General features: G+C 38.0%; 1 protein-coding gene and 1 long non-coding RNA gene across 3 annotated transcripts in view; one reads left to right on the forward strand and one right to left on the reverse strand.

The window, feature by feature from the left end:
* Positions 1-2,544, forward strand: part of AK6 (adenylate kinase 6) — a 15,878-nt gene extending 13,334 nt beyond the window's left edge. For both annotated transcript variants that reach the window (XM_017639693.3, XM_037026130.2), the window contains one exon: positions 59-2,544. In XM_017639693.3, coding sequence (XP_017495182.1) covers positions 59-251 — 193 coding nt within the window. In that variant the 3' untranslated portion in view covers positions 252-2,544. The remainder of the gene's footprint in view (positions 1-58) is intronic.
* Positions 1,941-20,510, reverse strand: LOC108383291 (uncharacterized). The gene is made up of 3 exons (XR_001849750.2): positions 20,363-20,510; positions 18,264-18,522; positions 1,941-2,090 (listed from the first exon to the last, which is right to left on the reverse strand). It is a non-coding gene; the product is annotated as an uncharacterized lncRNA (long non-coding RNA).
* Between the last annotated feature and the right edge of the window lie 9 nt (positions 20,511-20,519).

The raw sequence follows: 20,519 nt of genomic DNA on the forward strand, positions 1-20,519 counted from the left end.
CCAGTTTCTGGTATCAGTTAATGCCATTCAGTTTGCCTATCTTCTCTTTGCCTTCTAGGGGTTATAATGAGAAGAAACTAAATGACAATATTCAGTGTGAAATTTTTCAAGTTCTTTATCAAGAGGCATTAGCATCCTACAAGGAAGAAATAGTGCATCAGCTGCCCAGCAATAAACCAGAAGACCTAGAGGATAACATCAATCAGATACTGAAATGGATTGAGCAATGGGTCAAAGATCATACGTCTTGATTAAAACGAGTGGCCACTTAACAATCACTCTTGATGTATCTCTGCTCACATGCTACAAATTATCCAAATATCAGTAAAACTTCTTTATTAAAATTGTGCTGCAGGACTAGTAGATGAATAGTAAAAGGTTTATGTTTATTTTTTTCTCCATGAGAAAGCTAAATAATCTCAAATATAATGAATATATTAAGACTGGAAGCTGTCATAATTTAATGCTTCAACTGCTAAAGAATATATAAATCTGACCAAATGGGTAGGTATCTTTTAAGCTTTTACAGAGGAAAATGAAAATGGTCTCTTAAATAATGATAAAGTATCACATTTTACTTTTTATTTCTTTAAATTAAAAAAAATGGAAGTGGTAATACTTGCATTTGTATAAAATTTGTAAGGGTGCAAAGGGTATACTGGAAAGGTAGGTTTCCCTTCCAGACCACCCCTGTTCTTCAGCCACTCTAGAACCCCTCCCTTTAGGAAGCAGTGTTACTGGATTCCTATATGTCTTTTTAGAGTTTTTCTATGTCTGCAAAGCATGTGTGTTTGGACATTTTTTTAAGCACATGGTAGCATATCATGTACACCATTCTTTATTTTTTTTCACTTAATATATTTTGAAGATTATATCATCTCAAAATATATAGATCTCCCTATTTTTTTATTGATTCAATTCACATATCAAATTCATTGAAGTCACTGGTTTTTATCATATTCAAAAGACTGTGCAGCCATCACCACTATTAACTTTGTAACATTTTCATCATCCCACCCAAAAGAAGTCCCATACCCATTAGCAGTCATTTCCCATTTTTCCCTTCTCCCAGCCCTTTGAAATCACAAATCTACTTAGTGTATATGGATTTGCATATTCTGAGCATTTCATATAAATGGAATTTATCCGGCCTTTTGTGTGTAGTTTTCTTTCATGTTGCATATTGTTTTCAAGGTCATCCCTGTTGTAGCATGTGCTAATACGTCAATTCCTTTTTGTGATCAAATGATATTCCATTGTATGGCTATACCATTTTGTTTACCCATTCCATCAACTGCACAATTGGGTTAGATCTACTTTAGGTATTATGAATTATGCTATGAACATTTGTGTACAGGTTTTTGTGTAGATGTATGTTTTCAGTTCTATTGGGTGTATACCTAGGAGGGAAATTGCTGGGTCAATATTGCAACTGAGTTTAACTTTTTGAGGAAATACAAAACCATTTTCCAAAGTGATTGCATTACTTTACATTCCCACCTTTCATGCGTTAGGGAGCTGGCTTCTCACATCCTTGCCAACACTTGCTACTGTTCATCTAATGGCCATTCTGTGGATGTACAGCCAGTCATATTTCATTTTGGTTTTGATTTACATTTTCCTAATGACAAATGACACTGAGCCTCTCTTCATATGCCTATTTGTCATTTGTACATTTTCTTTTCTAATCTTTTTACTGTTTGCATGTAATTCCATTAGGCACATACTATGATTGATTTAATTGGTCCCCTGTTGATGGACATTTTGGTCATCTCCAGCTTTTTACTATTAGCAAACGTGATGCAAGAATGGTAACAAATAATAACATATGTTACTGTGTGCCAGTCACTCTTAAACACATTTCAAAAGTGAACTCAATCCACCATGGCTACTGTCTGAGGTAGGTATTATTATTTATTATTTACATTACAGGTGAACGGACCAAAGCACAGACGATCAGGTGACTTCCTAAGGTGACAGCCAGGAAGCGTCAGGCAGGACTCCATCCATGCAGGCCCTTATTCACTAAGCTGTGCTTCCACAGCATCTGTAACTTTGCACATGAACAAGTTTATCTATCGAGTGAGTTGCTGAAAGATAAATTGTATGCATATATTAACAGTAGATTCACTTTAATGAACATAGATTGCCTACTATGTATATTCAAGACTCAATGCAAATAACTGGTGGGAAAAGCTTCCCAAGGTAAATTCTTAACCTCCATATGCTTGTAACTTAGTATACAAAGAAGACATGCACACAGATACTTTAGACAAATAGGGTAGATTGTGATAGGTGCCCTTTTGGGGACGCTAACATAATGACAGAAGAGAGAAAAGTTATTTTCTACTATGGGTATCAGAAGAGGATAAATGATGTAGGGTACAGGGCCTTGAAAGGTATGCAGGGAGAGATTACTCAGTTTATAATAATGTCACAAAGATCCTACCCAGTACTACCTGGATCAAATATATAAAATGAGGATAATTACTTCATAGGGCTACTGTAAGAATTAAATAAACAGTGCTTTGCACATACTAAGCACCACATGTATGTTCATTATTTTTAGGAGTACTAATGGCTGTTTTGAAAAGATAATCTTCATTACTGGGATTCACTTAATTCTGTTTATCAAGTGACTGCTGATTGTCTTAACACTAATATTGACTCATAATAATAGACAAGATTTTCAACAGAAGGGAGATAATGGAGTCTAGTACAGAGCAATACATCTTTTTGGAATTTTATAAATAATATACTTAACAAATTTCAGTTCTAAGGTTTCACATGAAACTAATGACAAGGCTTTAATATCTTACACTTGTTTGAAAAAAGTCTTAAAAATAACCCCATAACTGTTTGTCTCTTTTATTCAAACCTACTTGTTAACTTTTTGTTTAAGCTGATTTAAACTAAACTTGAGAAAATGTGTGCCAAATTTTCAATCATTCTATATTTCTGTAAATGAGACCCTAATATGATTTATTTGGTTTTTCAAGAATACCTTAATAAGCTCTCATATATGTATAACTACTGGGTTTTTTTCCCTTATGCCCTTCTTGGTGTATTTTTATTTTTGTGGGCTTTGAAATATGGGTTTGGCCTTCATCTATATTTCCTCTCCTAAGCATGTCCTACCATAAATCTCTACCAACATTTAAATTTGTCTTTAACACAAAAGTAGTACAGGTCAAAACTGCTGAGAATGATATATTCTGTCCTATACAGTAGGGTGAGGGCAATGCAAAAAAAAAAGAGATCACCATTCTTAATAACATTAGTTGCTGTATATGTGAAAATATCACAAAAATTCCTTACATATACCTAGACTTTTAGTTAAAATTTAGTTCCTTAACCCAGGAATTCCACTCCTAGGAATTTACCCAAAGAATACAAGTTCTCAGGTTCAAAAAGACATATGCACCCCTATGTTTATTGCAGCACTATTTACAATAGCCAAGAAATAGAGGCAACCTAAGTGTCCATCAGTAGATGAATGGATAAAGAAGAGGTGGTACATATACACAATGGAATATTATTCAGCCATAAGAAGAAAACAAATCCTATCATTTGCAACAACATGGAGCTAGAGGGTATTATGCTCAGTGAAATAAGTCAGGCAGAGATAAACAAGTCCCAAATGATTTCACTCATCTGTGGAGTATAACAACAAAGCAAAAACTGAAGGAACAAAACAGCAGCAGACTCACAGGCTCTAAGAAGGGACTAGTGGTTACCAAAGGGGAGAGGTGGAGGGGGGTGAGTGGGCAGAGAGGGAGAAGGGGATTGAGGGGTATTATGATTGGTACACAGGTGTGTGTGTGTGGGCGGGGGGTCATGGGGAAAACAGGATACCACAGAGAAGACCAGTGACTGGCATCTTACTATACTGATGGACAGTGATTTCAATGGGGTATGGGGTGCACTTGATAATATGGGTGAATGTAGTAACCACAATCTTTTTCATGTGAAACCTTCATAAGAGTGTATATTACTGATAACTTAATAATAAACAGCCAAAAAGTAAAAAAAAAAAAATTCCTTAATTATCTTGATGACATAAATCCCTTTGACAGTCTGATGGTAGCTATGAATCTGCTTCCTCCAAGGAAATACAGATAAACATATTAATACAAAATGTTGCTTATATTTTTCAAAGATTCACAAGCTCCTGAAATCAGAGGTTACTGTTTAAGGGGTTTATTTGCATGGAGGTAAGATTTGAAAAATAATTTGTTAAACAAGACTAGTGAAAAAAGGCAGATTAAAACATGGCAGCATGAATTTTATTTAAAAAAATAATAATAAAGGGAGAAATGTGGGATTCACATATAAATCAAGTATAAAAGTCAAATGAATATTCATATTTTACCTGATTGTTTATAGTTCATAATGAGTGATCAAAACCAAAAGTTTTTGTGATGACTGCCCTTGTACTGTTCACCATGTAAGAACTTATTCACTGTGTAAGAATTTGTTCACCATGTAAGAACTTGTTCATTATGCTTCAGAAGATTGGAGACTGATGAGAATTAGGCTGGGGGTGGATTAATGATTGTACATTGAGCATTGACTCCCCTATACAGAATTTTATTATTGTTAACAACCATTTGATCAATAAATATGAGAGACGCCCTCTCAAAAAAAAAAAAAAAAAAAAAAAGATGGCAGCATGAGAGGAGAGACAGAGGCTTCCTCCTAAAACCATATACAATTAGAAAATATAGTTGGCGCAACTAATCCTGAGAGACCAACAGGAAAGAGGACAACGTCAGACTGCACACACCTGGAGAAAAGAGCAGACCTCACTGAATGGGGGAACGTACCAGAGCCATGGACTGGCGGGACCCAAGTCCTTCCCCCACCCCAGCTCACCGGCGGAAGGAAGAGAAACGGAGCAGGGAGTGGAGGCCTGGGACTACTGAATACCTAGCTCCAGAGATCTGTGCTGGGAGCACAAACCTACATTTCATGGTGCTTTCATGATACTTGCATGATTACGGGGTTGGAAACCTAATCCACACAGAAATCCTGGAGAGACTGAGATTCCAGCTGCTTGTGGAAAGCAGGGATCCATATCAGGCTGCTCTGGGACAAAAGCTTATACCTGTGTGCTCAGCCCACTGGTTAAGGCAGTGGAGACAGGCACAGCAGTCAGGAAGCAGGGAACAGCTCTTTCTTCCCCCACAGGCACCAATACCACTCTGCTGCGACCTCCGACATTGCTTCAGGGGCTGACCAGCTCCAGAGTAGAGCTTCTGGACACTAGAGGGCGCCATATACAAATATGAAACGCCAAAGGAACCTGGTCCAGAGTAAAATTAATATAACTCTGGAGAAAGATTTAAATGATATGAACCTTATGACTTTACCTGAAAGGGAGTTCAAAATAAAAATCATCAACATGCTAATGGAGGGATGGAAAGATATCCAGGAACTCAGGAATGAATTCAGGTTGGAGATCCAATCGCTGAAGAGCATGACGGAGGGTATTAAAACCAGGTTGGATACAGTGGAGGAGATGGAAACTAGAGAAGAGGAATACAAAGAAGCTGAGGCACAGAGAGAAAAAAGAATCTCTAAGAATGAAAGAATATTGAGAGAACTGTGTGAACAATCCAAATGGAACAATATTCACATTATAGGGATACCAGAAGAAGAGAAAGAGAAAGGGATAGAAAGTGTCTTTCAGGAGGTAGTTGTTGAAAACTTCCCCAGTCTGGGGAAGGAGATAGTCTCTCAGGCCACGGAGATCCACAGACCTCCCAACAAAAGGGACCCAAGGAAGACAACACCAAGACATATAGTAATAAAACTGGCAAAGATCAAGGATAAGAACAGACTATTAAAAGCAGCCAGAGATAGAAATAAGATCACATACAAAGGGAAGCCCATCAGGCTAACATCAGACTTCTCAGCAGAAACCTTACAGGCCAGAAGGGAGTGGCATGACATATTTAATGCAATGAAGCAGAAGGACCTCAAAACAAGAATACTTTATCCGCAAGATGATCATTTAAATTTGAAGGAGGGATTAAACAATTTCCAGATAAGGAAAAGCTGAGAGAATTTACCTCCCACAAACCATCTCTACAATGCATTTTGGAGGGACTGCTATAGATAGAAGTGTTCCTAAGGTCAGAGGTAATAAAACAACAATAAAGAAAGTAGAACAGCTAATTACTAATCAAATGCAAAATTAAATTAAATATCCCCAAAGTCAATCAAGGAATAGACAAAGAATACAGAATATGATACCTAATATATAAAGAATGGAGGTGGAAGAAAAAGGAGGAGAAAAAGAAAAGAACCTTTAGATTGTGTTTGTTAACAGTATCTTAAGTGAGTTAAAATAGACTCTTAGATAGTAAGGAAATTAACTTTGAACCTTTGGTAACCACAAATCTAAAGCCTGCAATGGCAATAAATACATACCTATTGATAATCACCCTAAATGTAAATGGACTGAATGCACCAATCAAAAGACACAGAGTCACCGAATGGATAAAAACACAAGACCTCTATCTATCTATATGCTGCCTGCAAGAGACTCACGTTAAACCCAAAGACATACACAGACTAAAAGAGAAACGATGGAAAAAGATATTTCATACAACTAACAGAGAGAAAAAAGCAGGAGTTGCAGTACTTGTATCAGACAAAATAGACTTCAAAACAAAGAAAGTCACAAGAGACAAGGAAGGACAGTACATAATGATAAAGGGGTCAATCCAACAAGAAGATATAACCATTATAAATATCTATGCTCCCAACACAGAAGCACGCTCATATTTGAAACGAATACTAACAAAATTAAAAGGGGAAATAGAATGCATTGCATTCATTCTAGGAGACTTCAACACTCCACTCACTCTGAAGGACAGATCAACCAGACAGAAGATAAATAAGGAGACAGAGGCACTGAACAACACAATAGAACAGATGGATCTAACAGACATCTACAGAACTCTACACCCAAAAGCAGCAGAATACACATTCTTCTCAAGTGCACACGGAACATTTTGAAGAATAGATCCTACACTAGGCCACAAAAAGAGCCTCGGTAACTTCAAAAATATTGAAATTGTACCAACCAGTTTCTCAGATCACAAAGCTATGAAACTAGAAATAAATTATGCAAAGAAAATGAAAAATCCCACAAACACATGGAGGCTTCACAACATGCTCCTAAAAAACCAATGGGTCAATGACCAAATAAAAACAGAGATCAAGCAATATATGGAGACAAATGACAGCAATAATTCAACACCGCAAAATCTGTGAGACACAGCCAAGGCTGTGCTAAGAGGAAAGTATATTGCAATACAGGCCTACCTCAAGGAAGAAGAACAATCTCATATGAGCAGTCTAAACTCACAATTAATGAAACTAGAAAAAGAACAACAAATGAGGCCTAAAGGCCCAAAGTAGAAGGAGGGACATAATAAAGATTAGAACAGAAATAAATAAAATTGAGAAGAATAAAACAATAGAAAGAATCAATGAACGCAAGATCTGGTTCTTTGAGAAAATAAACAAAGTAGAGAAACCCCTAGCCAGACTTATCAAGAAAAAAATAGAGTTTACACACATAAACAGAATCAGAAATGAGAAAGGAAAATCACAACGAACACCATAGAAATACAAAGAATTATTAGAGAATACTATGAAGAATTATATGGTAACAAACTGGATAGCCTAGAAGAAATGGACAACTTTCTAGAAAAATACAACCTTCAAAGGTTGACCAAGGAAGAAACAGAAAATCTGAACAGACCCATCACCAGCAATGAAATTGAATTGGTAATCAAAAAACTACCTAAGAACGAAACTCCTGGACGAGATGGCTTCACCACTGAATTTTATCAAACATTTAGTGAAGACCTAATACCCATCCTCCTTAAAGTTTTCTAAAAGGTAGAGGAAGAGGGAATACTTCCAAACTCACTCTATGAGGCCAGCATCACTCTAATACCAAAACCAGGTAAGACACCACAAAAAAAGAAAATTACAGACCAATATCCATAATGAATATAGATGCAAAAATACTCAACAAAATATTAGCAAACTGAATTCAAAAATACATCAAAAAATCATCCATCATGATCAAGTAGGATTTATTTCAGGGGTGCAAGGATGGTACAACATTCGAAAATTCTTCAACATCATCCACCACATCAACAAAAAGAAGGACAAAAACCACATCATCATCTCCCTAGATGCTGAAAAAAAGCATTTGACAAAATTCAACATCCATTCATGATAAAAACTCTCAACAAAATGGTTATAGAGGGCAAGTACCTCAACACAATAAAGGCCATATATGACAAACCCACAGCCAACATTATACTTAGCAGCGAGAAGCTGAAAGCTTTTCCTTTAAGATCGGGAACAAGACAAGGATGCCCACTCTCCCCACTTCTATTCAACATAGTATTGGAGGTCCTAGGCATGGCAATCAGACAACACAAAGAAATAAAAGCATCCAGATCGGCAAGGAAGAAGTTAGACTGTTACTATTTGCAGATGACATGATATTGTACATAAAAAACCCTAAAGAATCCACTCAAAAACTACTAGATCTAATATCTGAATTCAGCAAAGTTGCAGGATACAAAGTTAATAGGGAGAAATCTGTGGCATTCCTATACACTAACAATGAACTAGCAGAGAGAGAAATCAGGAAAACAATTCCATTCGCAATTGCATCAAAAAGAATAAAATACCTAGGAATAAACCTAACCAAGGAAGTGAAAGACCTGTACACTGAAAACTACAAGACACTCATGAGAGAAATTAAAGAAGATACCAATAAATGAAAACACATCCCGTGCTCATGGATAGGAAGAATTAATATTGTTAATATGGCCGTCCTGCCTAAAGCAATCTATAGACTCAGTGCAATTCCTATCAAAATACCAACAGCATTGTTCAACAAACTAGAGAAAATCGTCCTAAAATTCATATGGAACCACAAAAGACCTCAAATAGCCAAAGCAATCCTGAGAAGGAAGAATAAAGCTGGGGGAATTATGCTCCCCAACTTCAAGCTCTGCTACAAAGCCACAGTAATCAAGACAATTTGGTACTGGCACAAGAACAGACCCACAGACTAGTGAAACAGAATGTTGAGTCCAGATATTAACCCAAACATATACTGTCAATTAATATATGATAAAGGAGCCATGGACATACAATGGGGAAATGACAGCCTCTTCAACAGCTGGTGTTGGCAAAACTGGACAGCTACATGTAAGAGAATGAAACTGGATTATTGTTTAACCCCATACACAAAAACAAACTTGAAATGGATTAAAGACTTGAATCTAAGTCATGAAACCATAAAACTCTTAGATAACAACACAGGCAAACATCTCCTGAATATAAGCATGAGCAACTTCTTCCTGAACCCATCTCCTCAAGAAAGGGAAGCAAAAGCAAAAATGAACTCGAGGGACTACATCAAACTAAAAAGTTTTGTATGGCAAAGGACATCATCAACAAAACAAAAATGCATCCTACAGTTTGGGAAAATATATTTGTAAATGACATATCCAACAAGGGGTTGACATCCAAAATATATAAAGACTTTACACACCTTGGCATCCAAAAAGCAAAGAAGCTGATTAACAAATGGGCAGAGGATGTGAAGAGATGGTTTTCCAAAGAGGAATTTTGGATGGCCAACAGACACATGAAAAGATGCTCCACATGACTAATCATCAGGGAAATGCAAATTAAAACCACAATGAGATATCACCTCATGCCAGTAAGGATGGCCAGTATCTAAAAGACTAAGAACAACAAATGCTGGCAAGGATATGGAGAATGTAAGCTGATGGGAATACTGCTGGTGGGAATGTAAGCTATTTCAACCATTGTGGAAAGCAATATGCAGGTTCCTCAAAATACTAAAAATAGAAATACCATTTGACCCCGGAATCCCACTCCTTGGAATATACCCAAAGAATACAACTTCTCAGATTCAAAAAGACATATGCACCCCTATGTTCCTCACAGCACTTTTTACAATAGCCAAGATAGGGAAGCAACCTAAGTGTCCATCAGTAGATGAATGGATAAAGAAGATGTGGTACATATATACAATGGAATACTATTCAGCCATAAGAAAGAAACAAATACTACCATTGGCAACAACATGGATGGAGCTGGAGGACATGATGCTCAGTGAAATAAGCCAGGTGGAAAAAGACAAATGCCAAATGATTTCCCTCATTTGCGGAGTGTAACAATGAGGCAAAACTGAAGGAACAAAATGGCAGCAGACTCACAGACGCCAAGAATGAACTAGTGGTTACCAAAGGGGAGGGGTGTGGGAGGGCGGGTGGGGAGGGAGGGAGAAGGGGACTGAGGGGTATTCTGTTTAGTACACATGGTGTGGGGGATCACAGGGAGAACAGTGTAGCACAGAGAAGGCACATAGTGGATCTGTGGCATCTTGCTGCAGTGATGGACAGTGACTGCATTGGAGTATGGGTGGGGACTTGATAATATGAGCAAATGTAATAACCACATTGTTTTTTCATGTGAAACCTTCATAAGAGTGTATATCAATCATACCTTAATAAAAAAGAAAAGAAAGAAAGAAAGAGAAAGAGAGAGAGAGAGAAAGAGAAAAAGAAGAGAGAGAGAGAGAGAGAGGGAAGAAGGAAGGAAGGGAAGGAGGGAGGGAGGGAAAGAGGGAGGAGGGAGGGAGGGAAGAAGAAGGCAGATTAGTCACCTGCATTACACAAGAAAAAGACATTGAGTGGGAAGGAATAAATTGTCAGTCAACACAATTCTTTATGTAGAAATTCAAAGACAATATACACAAAAGCTACTTGAACTAATAAGTGACTCAGCAACGTCACAGGATATAATACTGATACACAAAAGTCAGCTGCACTTCCATATAGCAGTGACAATTGGAAACTAAAACTAAATACAATTTACAATAGTACTAAAGAACATGACATACTTATACATAAATGTAACAAAATATGTGCAAGATCTGCGTGCTCAAAATCTAGATGAGAGAAATCAAAGATCCCAATAGATGGCTATACCACGTTCATGAATTCCAAGACAGTATTATTAACATGTCAGTTTTCCCCAAATTGACCTATAAATCAATCCCCAAATCCCAGCACACTTTTTTAAAATAAAAATTGGTAAGCTGATTCTAAAATTTGTATGGAAACATACAGGATCTAGAATAGCCAAACAATGCTAAAAAAGAACAAACTTAAGAGGGGATTCTCAAGATAGCAGCATGAGTAGGTTGGCGGAAATCTCCTCAAACCATATATACTTTGAAAATACAGTGACTATAACTATTCCTAAAAGAGTGACCAGAAGATAGAGTACACCAGCCAGGCTACATCTACATCTGCAAGAACTCAACATCTTAGGAAAAAGGTAAGATACAAAGCCATAAGCCGGTGGAACCCGAGCACTCCCCCCACCCAGCTCACTGGCAGGAAGAAAAGAATCAGTAGGGAGGGAGTGGAAGCACAAAACTGCTAAACAACCAGAACCTCAGGTGCCCTAACCCCCTGGTTGGCAACACAGGACTGAAGCCCCTCACAGCGATAAGCCGCCTGCTGTTCATTCCCAGCCACTGGCGCTGCAAGTGAACCTGCTGATCCACCACTGCTGCAGAGCAACTGGGGAGCAGCCCCACCCACAGCAACCACACAGAGGCTTCTCCCAGCACATGGCTAACTGGGCCAGACCCAGAGGCTGCCCCCTGCCATAGTCACCAACACAGACAACGGAGACTGGTGCAGAATCTGGAAGGCACAAAGGGGCTTTATTCTCATGGTGAACATGCACTGCTCACCTGCAACCCCCGCCAGTGCCCTAGGTCATCCCAAGGACATAAACATGAGAGACTTCTTCATGAACATATCTCCCCGGGCAAGGGAAACAAAAGCAAAAACAAACAAGTGGGACTATATCAAACTAAAAAGCTTCTGTACAGCAAAGGACACCATTAGTAGAACAAAAAGTCATCCTACAGTATGGGAGAATATATTCATAAATGACAGATCCGATAAGGGGTTGATATCCAAAATATACAAAGAGCTCACACACTTTAACAAACAAAAAGCAAATAATTCAATTAAAAAATGGGAACAGGCAGTTTGAAGAAGACATATGCACCCCTATGTTTATCGCAGCACTATTTACAATAGCCAAGAAATGGCAGCAACCTAAGTGTCCATCAGTAGATGAATGGATAAAGAAGAGGTGGTACATATACACAATGGAATATTATTCAGCCATAAAAAGCTAACAGATCCTACCATTTGCAACAACATGGATGGAGCTAGAGGGTATTATGCTCAGTGAAATAAGCCAGGTGGAGTAAGACAAGTACCAAATGATTTCACTCATATGTGGAATATAAGAACAAAGGAAAAACTGAAAGAACAAAACAGCAGCAGACTCACAGAACCCAAGAATGGACTAACAGTTACCAAAGGGAAAGGGACTGGGGAGGGTGGGTGGGAAGGGAGGGATAAGGGGGAAAAAAAGAAAGGGGGCATTATGATTAGTATGTACAATGTGGGGGCGGGTGCACGAGGAGGGCTGTGCATCACAGAGAAGACAAGTAGTGATTCTACAGCATCTTACTATGCTGACGGACAGTGACTATACTGGGATTGTGGGGGGAGTCTAGTAAACATTATGTTCCTCATGTAATTGTAGAATAATTGTACCAAAATAAAAAATAAATTTATAAAAAACAGGCACAGGATCTGAACAGACACTTCTCCAAAGAAGAAATTCAGATGACCAACAGACACATGGGAAGTTGCTCCACATCACTAGTCATCAGAGAAATGCAAATCAAAACCACAATGAGATATCACCTCACACCAGTAAGGATCACCACCATCCAAAAGACAAACAACAACAAATGTTGGTAAGGATGTGGAGAAAGAGGAACTGTCCTACACTGGTGGTGGGAATGTAAATTAGTTCAACCTTTGTGGAAAGCAATATGGAGGTTCCTCAAAAAACTAAAAATAGAAGTATCATTTGACCCAGAAATTCCACTCCTAGGAATTTACCCTAAGAATGCAGCAGCCCAGTTTGAAAAAGACAGATGCACCCCTATGTTTACTGCAGCACTATTTGCAATAGCCAAGAAATGGAAGCAACCTAAGTGTCCATCAGTAGATGAATGGATAAAGAAGAGGTGGCACATATACACAATGGAATATTATTCAGCCATAAGAAGAAAACAAATCCTATCATTTGCAACAACATGGATGGAGCTAGAGGGTATTATGCTCAGTGAACTAAGCCAGGCAGAGAAAGACAAGTATCAAATGATTTCACTCATCTGTGGAGTATAAGAACAAAGAAAAAACTGAAGGAACACAATAGCAGCAGACACAGAACCCAAGAATGGACTAACAGTTACCAAAGGAAAGGGACTGGGGAATATGGGTCAGAAGGGAAGGATAAGGGGGAAAAGGGGCATTAAGATTAGCACACCTAATGTAGGGGGGGCACGCAGAAGGCAGTATAACACAGAGAAGACAAGTAGTGATTCTATAGTATCTTACTACGCTGATAGACAGAGACTGTTACGGGCTATGTGGTGGGGACTTGATAATGGGGGGAGTCTAGTAACCATAATGCTGCTCATGTAATTGTACATTAGTGATACCAAAATTTAAAGAATTAAAAAAGTAAAAAGAACAAAGTTAAAAGATTTAAAGTACCTGATTTTAAGATTTGCTATGAAGACTAAAGCAAGACAGCATAGACAGATGCACACATAGAGCAAAGGAACAAAATAGCCCAGAAATAAACCCAAGCAAATATGGGCAATTTCTGATCAATGTGTAAAAGCAAATCAATGGAATGAAAACAATATTTCAAAAAATGATGGACATTCATATGCAAAATCTTCAAACTTAACTATGTACTATATTAATTTAAAATATTCATAGACCTAGGTATAAAACCTAAAATTATAAAATGTCTAAATGGAAACATGGGAGAATATTTTAGTGCATTCTCAACAGGACACAAAGAAACACAAACCACTGAAAAAAGAATTGATAAATTTGATTTCATCATTAAAACTGTCCTCTCTTCAAAAGACACTTAAGAAAATAAAAGCACAAGCAATAGTTAGGGAGGAATGCAAAATTTGTATATGAAACAGACATATCTAGAATATATAAAGAATTCTCGAAACAGGAAGAAAATAAAAAACTTGATTAAAAGAACTGACAAAATAGCAAGTCTTTAGATAAATCAGGAAAAAAAAGAAGATTCAAATTACTACAATCAATGAAAGGGTCTATCACTACTAACTTTACATAAATCAAACAGATTATAAAGTATAATATGAACAACTATTTGCCAACAAAATAGATTAAATGGACAAATTTCTGGAAATGGACAAATACTGAAACCTACTCAAGAAGAAATACAAAATATGAATAGACATAACAAAGAAAATGAATTAGTAATTTTAAAATTTCCCCCACACAAAAACCAAGGCCAAGATGGTTTCAGTGGTGAATTTTATCAAACATTTAAAGAGCTAATAGCAATTCTTCACAAACTCTTCCAACAAACAGGAGGGAATACTCATTGTGTGAGGAGAATATTACCTGAGTACCAAACCAGACAAAGAATCACAAGCTTAGAAAACTGTAGGTCAATATATTTTATGAAAATAGATACAAAAATCCTCAACAAAATAGTAAGAAATCAAATTCAACACATATGAGGATTAGATGCCATGACCCAGGTGAGATTTATCCCAGGAATGTAAAGGTAGTTTAACATCTGAAATTAAATTAATTTCAATAATACAAAAAGTACATGATCACAAAAATAAATATAGAAAAAGCATTTTACAAAATCCAACACCCTTTCATGACAAAACACTTAAACTAGGAATAGAAGGGTATTTCCTCAACTTGATAAAGGATATCTATAAAAAACTCATTGCTAACATCACACTTAATAGTGAAAGACTGAATGCATTCCTCCTAAGATCAAGAATAAGACAAGGATGTCTGCTCTTGCCAGTTCTATTAAACGTGGTACTGGAGCGTCTAGCCAGGTAAATTAGGCAATAAAATGAAATAAAAGGCTCTGGATTGGGAAAGAAGTAAAACTATCTTTGCAGATGACATAATCTCCTATATAGAAAATGCCCAGAAATCTACTTAAAACTATTTAAACTAATTAATTCAGCAAGATTCAAGATCAATATACAAAAATTAATTGTATATCTACATAAGAGAAATGAACAGTCCAAAAATGACAACCCAAAATTTAGGGAATCCTCCAATTACAGTGGCATTGAAAGAATAAAATACTTAGGAATTTAGCAAAATTTGTATTCTGAAAACTACAAAGCATTGTTGAAGGAAATTAAAGGAGACATAAGTAAATGGAAAGCCATCCCAGGTTCATGGATCACAAGACTTACGGTTAAGATGGCAATACTTGCCTAATGATTTACAGATTTAAAACAATCTGTATCATAATTCTTATTTGGTTCTTTGCAGAAATTGACAAGCCATCCTAAAAATCATATGGAAATTCAAGGGACTCCTGTCAAAACAAAGTTGGAGAACTCATATTCCTTCATTTCCAAACTTACTATAAAGCGACAGTAATCAAGACAGTGTGGTACTGTGGCATAAGACCTGCTACGTACTTATTATGTCACACATAAGAACAGATATACAGCAATGGAGCAGAACTGAGAGACCAGGAATAAAGCCTCATGTGTAAAATCAATTGATTTTTTACATCGTTGCTAAGACAACTGAATGTTGAAATAATAATCCTTTCAACAAATTGGGCTGGAACAACTGGAAACCTACACACAAAAGAATGAAGCTGGACTCCTTTCTTATTCATACCCCAAAATTATTTCTAAAGAGTCATAGATCTAAATATGAGAGCTAAAACTATGTAAAAGAAAACATAGGAGTAAGTCTTCGTGATCTTGGGTAGGGAAAACCTTAGCTGTAACTCCAAAAACATAAGTAACCCAAGAAAAAATAGACAAATTGGGCTTTTTAAAATTTTGTACTTCAAAATACACCAGCAAATGTTAGTGTAGGTTCATCAGTTGTAACAAATGTACTACTTTTGTGGCGGATGTTGGTAATGGGGGAGCCCATCTATATGTGGGGGCCAAAGGTATATGGGAAATCTCTGTACCTTCCTCTCAATGTTACTGTGAACCTAAAACTGCTCTAAAAACTAAAGTCTTAAAAAAAAAAAAAGACAACATCAAGAAAACAAAAAGATAACCCACAGAATGGCAGAAAATTTGCAAATTTTTTTTGAATGGCAAGATTTGCAAATTATATGTCTGATAAGGATCTAGTATCCAAAATATAAATGAATTCTTATGACTCAGTCATAAAAAGATATATAAACTATGTGAAAAAAGGACAGGACAAAAGATGTGAATAGACATTTCTTTAAAGAAAATATATAAAATGACCAAGAAGCACATGAAAAGATGCTCTATTTCGTTAGTCATTGGGGAAATGCAAATTAAAACTGCCATGAAACACTACTTCCCACCTATTAGGATAGCTATTATAAAAAAAAATAACAATGTTCAGTGAAGATGTGGAAAAACTGGAGCCCTCACATACAGCTACTGTTAATGTGAAATGGTGCAGCTGCTTTGAAAAACTAGTTCCTCAAAATGTTAAATAGAATATTACATGGCTCAGCAATTCTACTCCTAGGAATATACCTAAGAGAATTAAAACATACATCCACACAAAAACTTCCTCATGAATGTTCAAAGCAGTATTCTTATTAGCAATATAATGGAAACAGCCCAAATGTCCAAATAAATGTGGTCTATCGGCCATGAAAAGAATGAAGTACTTGTACACGTACTTGAAAAAAATGCTAAGTAAAATAAGCCAGTCAGAAAAGACCATATATTGTATGATTCTATTTGTAAGAAATGCCCAGAACAGGCAAATGATAAGTCATAGCTAATGGCTAGGGGACTTCTTTTTGAGGTACTGAAAATGTTCTAAAATTGGTTGTAGTGATGGTTACACAACTGTGTGAATTACTAAAAACCACAGCGTTGTGTGCTTTAAACTGTATGCTATCTCAATAATAGTTAAATAAGGCTTAAAAAGTGCATATCAGATTTGAAATGTACTCAAACTGGTAGACACAAGTTCTTAAAGACACTCAGCACATATTAGCAATAGCTTAGCAGCATTGCACATAAAGAGTGATGAAAACCAACTTTAGACTTATGTCTTTCTTTAAAATATAACTTTTATGTGTGTGCATTCAAAGGTCTGGAGAAGTTCTGACAAAGAAAACAAGAGTTACAAACGTACCTCAGAGAAACTGCAGATTGGGTTCCAGAATACCACAATAAAGCCAGTATCGCAATAATGAGAGTCAGATGAATTTTCTGGGTTGCAAAGCTATTGAATATGCTTACCATACTAAATAAGATAGTAGGCAAACAGGCTTTAAAGTTACAAATAAATCTTACAATAATCTTAGATCCCTGATCATCTAATATGCACATAGCATTGATACTGTTCTATACTCAGGAGAAATTTTAGAGCCTTAATTCTCATTTTGCTTTTCCATATATCTAATGTTTACTTTTGAGAAGTGGTAATGAAGGGAAATGTGGGCTAGATCTGGAGAGAAAGAAGACTAAAAGTTTGTTACTTTGAGGAAAAGGTTTATTACTAAACCAGAGTAATTTTTAAATCCAGTTGAGTTTTTTGATCACTACATGGTCCCCTTGTTAGGCAGAAAGACAGATATAAGTGGATAGAGGGAGAAAAAGGCCAGTGGAGCCCACTAAAAGGGACTCAAAGAGTTAGCCAGATAAAACCAAAGAGCCAGAAAGGACTCACAGAGTTAATGAGTTGAAGTTTCAAAGGTAAGAGTGACTTGGAATGTCCAGATATTCCCCAGATAAAGAAAAGCATCAGAGCCCATGTCTTCATTGTACCAATTAGATCCTGCCATTGTAAAATCTACTTAGCCTGCAAAAAAGGCCCAGCTTATTCTTTAACTTAATTTATATGCTGTTTTTCCTCTTCTTCCAGCCCCTTAATCAAGTAACTCTGTAACCAGGACAGAGGATAGACCTCCAAAGTGTAAATAAACCTATGTGGATAAAGAATGAGATCAGACCAATACAGTCACCTAAATAACCTTATTTATTTACTTTTTGGCTTAAAACAATAAACATTTATTACCTCACACAATTTCTGTGGGTCAGGAATCCAGGAGCAGTTTAGCTAGATGGATCTGACTCAGGATGCATCCTGAGGTTTCAGTCAAGATGTTGGCCAGAGATGTAGTCCTCTGAAGCTTGACTGGGGCTTGAGGTTCTGCTTCAGGTAGCTCACAAGCATTCTTGTTAAAACAGTGCCAGTTGTTGGCACTCAATTCCTTACCACATGGACCTCCCCATTAGAATGGAGTGTCCTCTCATGACATGGCAGCAGGCTTCCACTGTAGTGACAGATCCAAGAGAGGACAAGATGGAAACTGCAATATCTTTTATGAAGCAACACTGTTATTTTCACAATAGCCTATGCATTGCACGAATCAGTCCTATTCACTGTGGTAGGGGGCTAAATAGGGACATGAATATTAGGAAGCAAGAATTACTGGGGGCCATCAGGGAGGCCGGTTACTACAGTCTGCACTCTGGCCCCCAATGATTCATGTCCCTCACATGGAAAATGCACTCACTCTTTCACAGGCTCCCAAAAGTTTGATCCTGTTAGAGCATCAGTTCCAAATGCAGAATCTTACCATGTACATGAGGGCCCAGGGCATATGAAGCTGAGTATAGTTCCTTCAGTATATAGTTCTTTTTTTATTATTATTTTTTATCTTGATATCATTAAAGTACAATTACTTGAACAACATTATGGTTCAGTATATAGTTTTAAGTATAATTCAAGTGTAGTTCCTCTCTGGCTGAAGATCTGTAAATCAAAGATACAAGTTATCTGCCCCATCTTACACCCTATATATGGTGGTGGGAGAGGCACAGGATGACTGCTGTAGACACTCCTACTCAGAGAAAACAGGAGGCACACAAAGGTTTCTGCTTCACAGCACTTCTTAAGTCCATTCAGGTAAATGTTGAAATTTCCTCAATTACAGGGCAGGCCTCCTCTTTCCTGAGAATGTTCTCCAAGGCTCTTGGCTCTATCCTCTGAGTCTGTGGTTCTATCCCTTGATTCTTCCCTCCTGTTCCACTAAAGGTAACCCATATTTTGTAGCTGAGAGTTGGTCTCAGCCTGCTTACTGCCTATCAAAGTTTAGGAGTCTAAAGGCCTCATTCATTTTGTATGGTTTCTGTCCACTCAGTCCAACCTGACAGTGTTTCTGCTGGTATTTTAAATAACCCTAATCTTAAGACAAAACTTCAAAGGAATTATGAATCACCTGTACACATCATGCCTTATGCTGACCCTTACCTGAACAGCCTGATAAAACCCCAAACCCTAAACCCTTAAGTGCGCCTCCTCTCTGAGGTTGTCCGCAAGTCTTCACTCCTGTCTCTCTTTAAATCCAGATAAGTAAGGAGCTACTAAGAGCTCTGATTTGGGCTTGCAAGTTCCCATGGCCTGGGTGACCAGACAGGATGGCAGCTGTACAATCATGAACTTTACTTTGGGAAGTCCTCAGAACAGAATCTCACTCCATGTGCTCTGTGGCTCCCCTGAATCCTGGGGGTGTTCGGGACTCAGTTCCCACCCCATGCAGATTCAAGCTGACCCTGGACGCCAGGTGACCCTGTGGGCAGGGGATTTGCCCAACGCTGAGCAGAGTTCAATGAGCTTCCCTTCCCTGCCTGTTCTTCCTTGCTGTCTGCCATTCCCTGCTAATCTCACTTTAATGAATTCCTTCCTTACCTGTCTTTCTGATTTCCCTGCGTCTATGAATCGAATTTCTTCCCAATGCCTTCAGTTATTTCAAAGATGTTGGGTATCAGGAAATAATATTAAAATCCCTTCACCAAGGTAATGAAGCTACTGAACCAGCACACTGTGGTGGAACCACGCAGGGGAAGGCATGCCTGTCTCAGGAAATCCACAGGAACAGGTCCTCCCCAGGAACGGCTTTCTAGGCCCACAGGGCGTACCCTCCTGTCCCTCACCCCCCCCCGCCCCACTGCCACGCCTTGGCCGCAGCACTTCCTCTGGTCTGCAAAGCCCTCTTCCTGTCTTGGGGCCTGAAAGCCTGCTTTTCGAGGTTTGTCTCCGCCGCGCAACCGCAGCCCAGGCCCACCTTTCCCTTACGGGGCTCCAGGACATGTTTGAGCCTTTCATTTTACCTGCACGGACGCACACACGGTCCCGTTCCGGTTTCCTAAGCCTCGTGCTATTATTTCTCATCCGGCTGCCCGCAGTGGGGACATTACGGGGTTCGGAGTGGGGCGGAGCTGACATCCCAGGCCGCTGTCCAGGTGGCCCGCCCGCCGCCCTAACGCC

The sequence above is a fragment of the Manis javanica genome, chromosome 1, assembly GCF_040802235.1.
Source record: "Manis javanica isolate MJ-LG chromosome 1, MJ_LKY, whole genome shotgun sequence".
Lineage (NCBI taxonomy): Eukaryota > Metazoa > Chordata > Mammalia > Pholidota > Manidae > Manis > Manis javanica.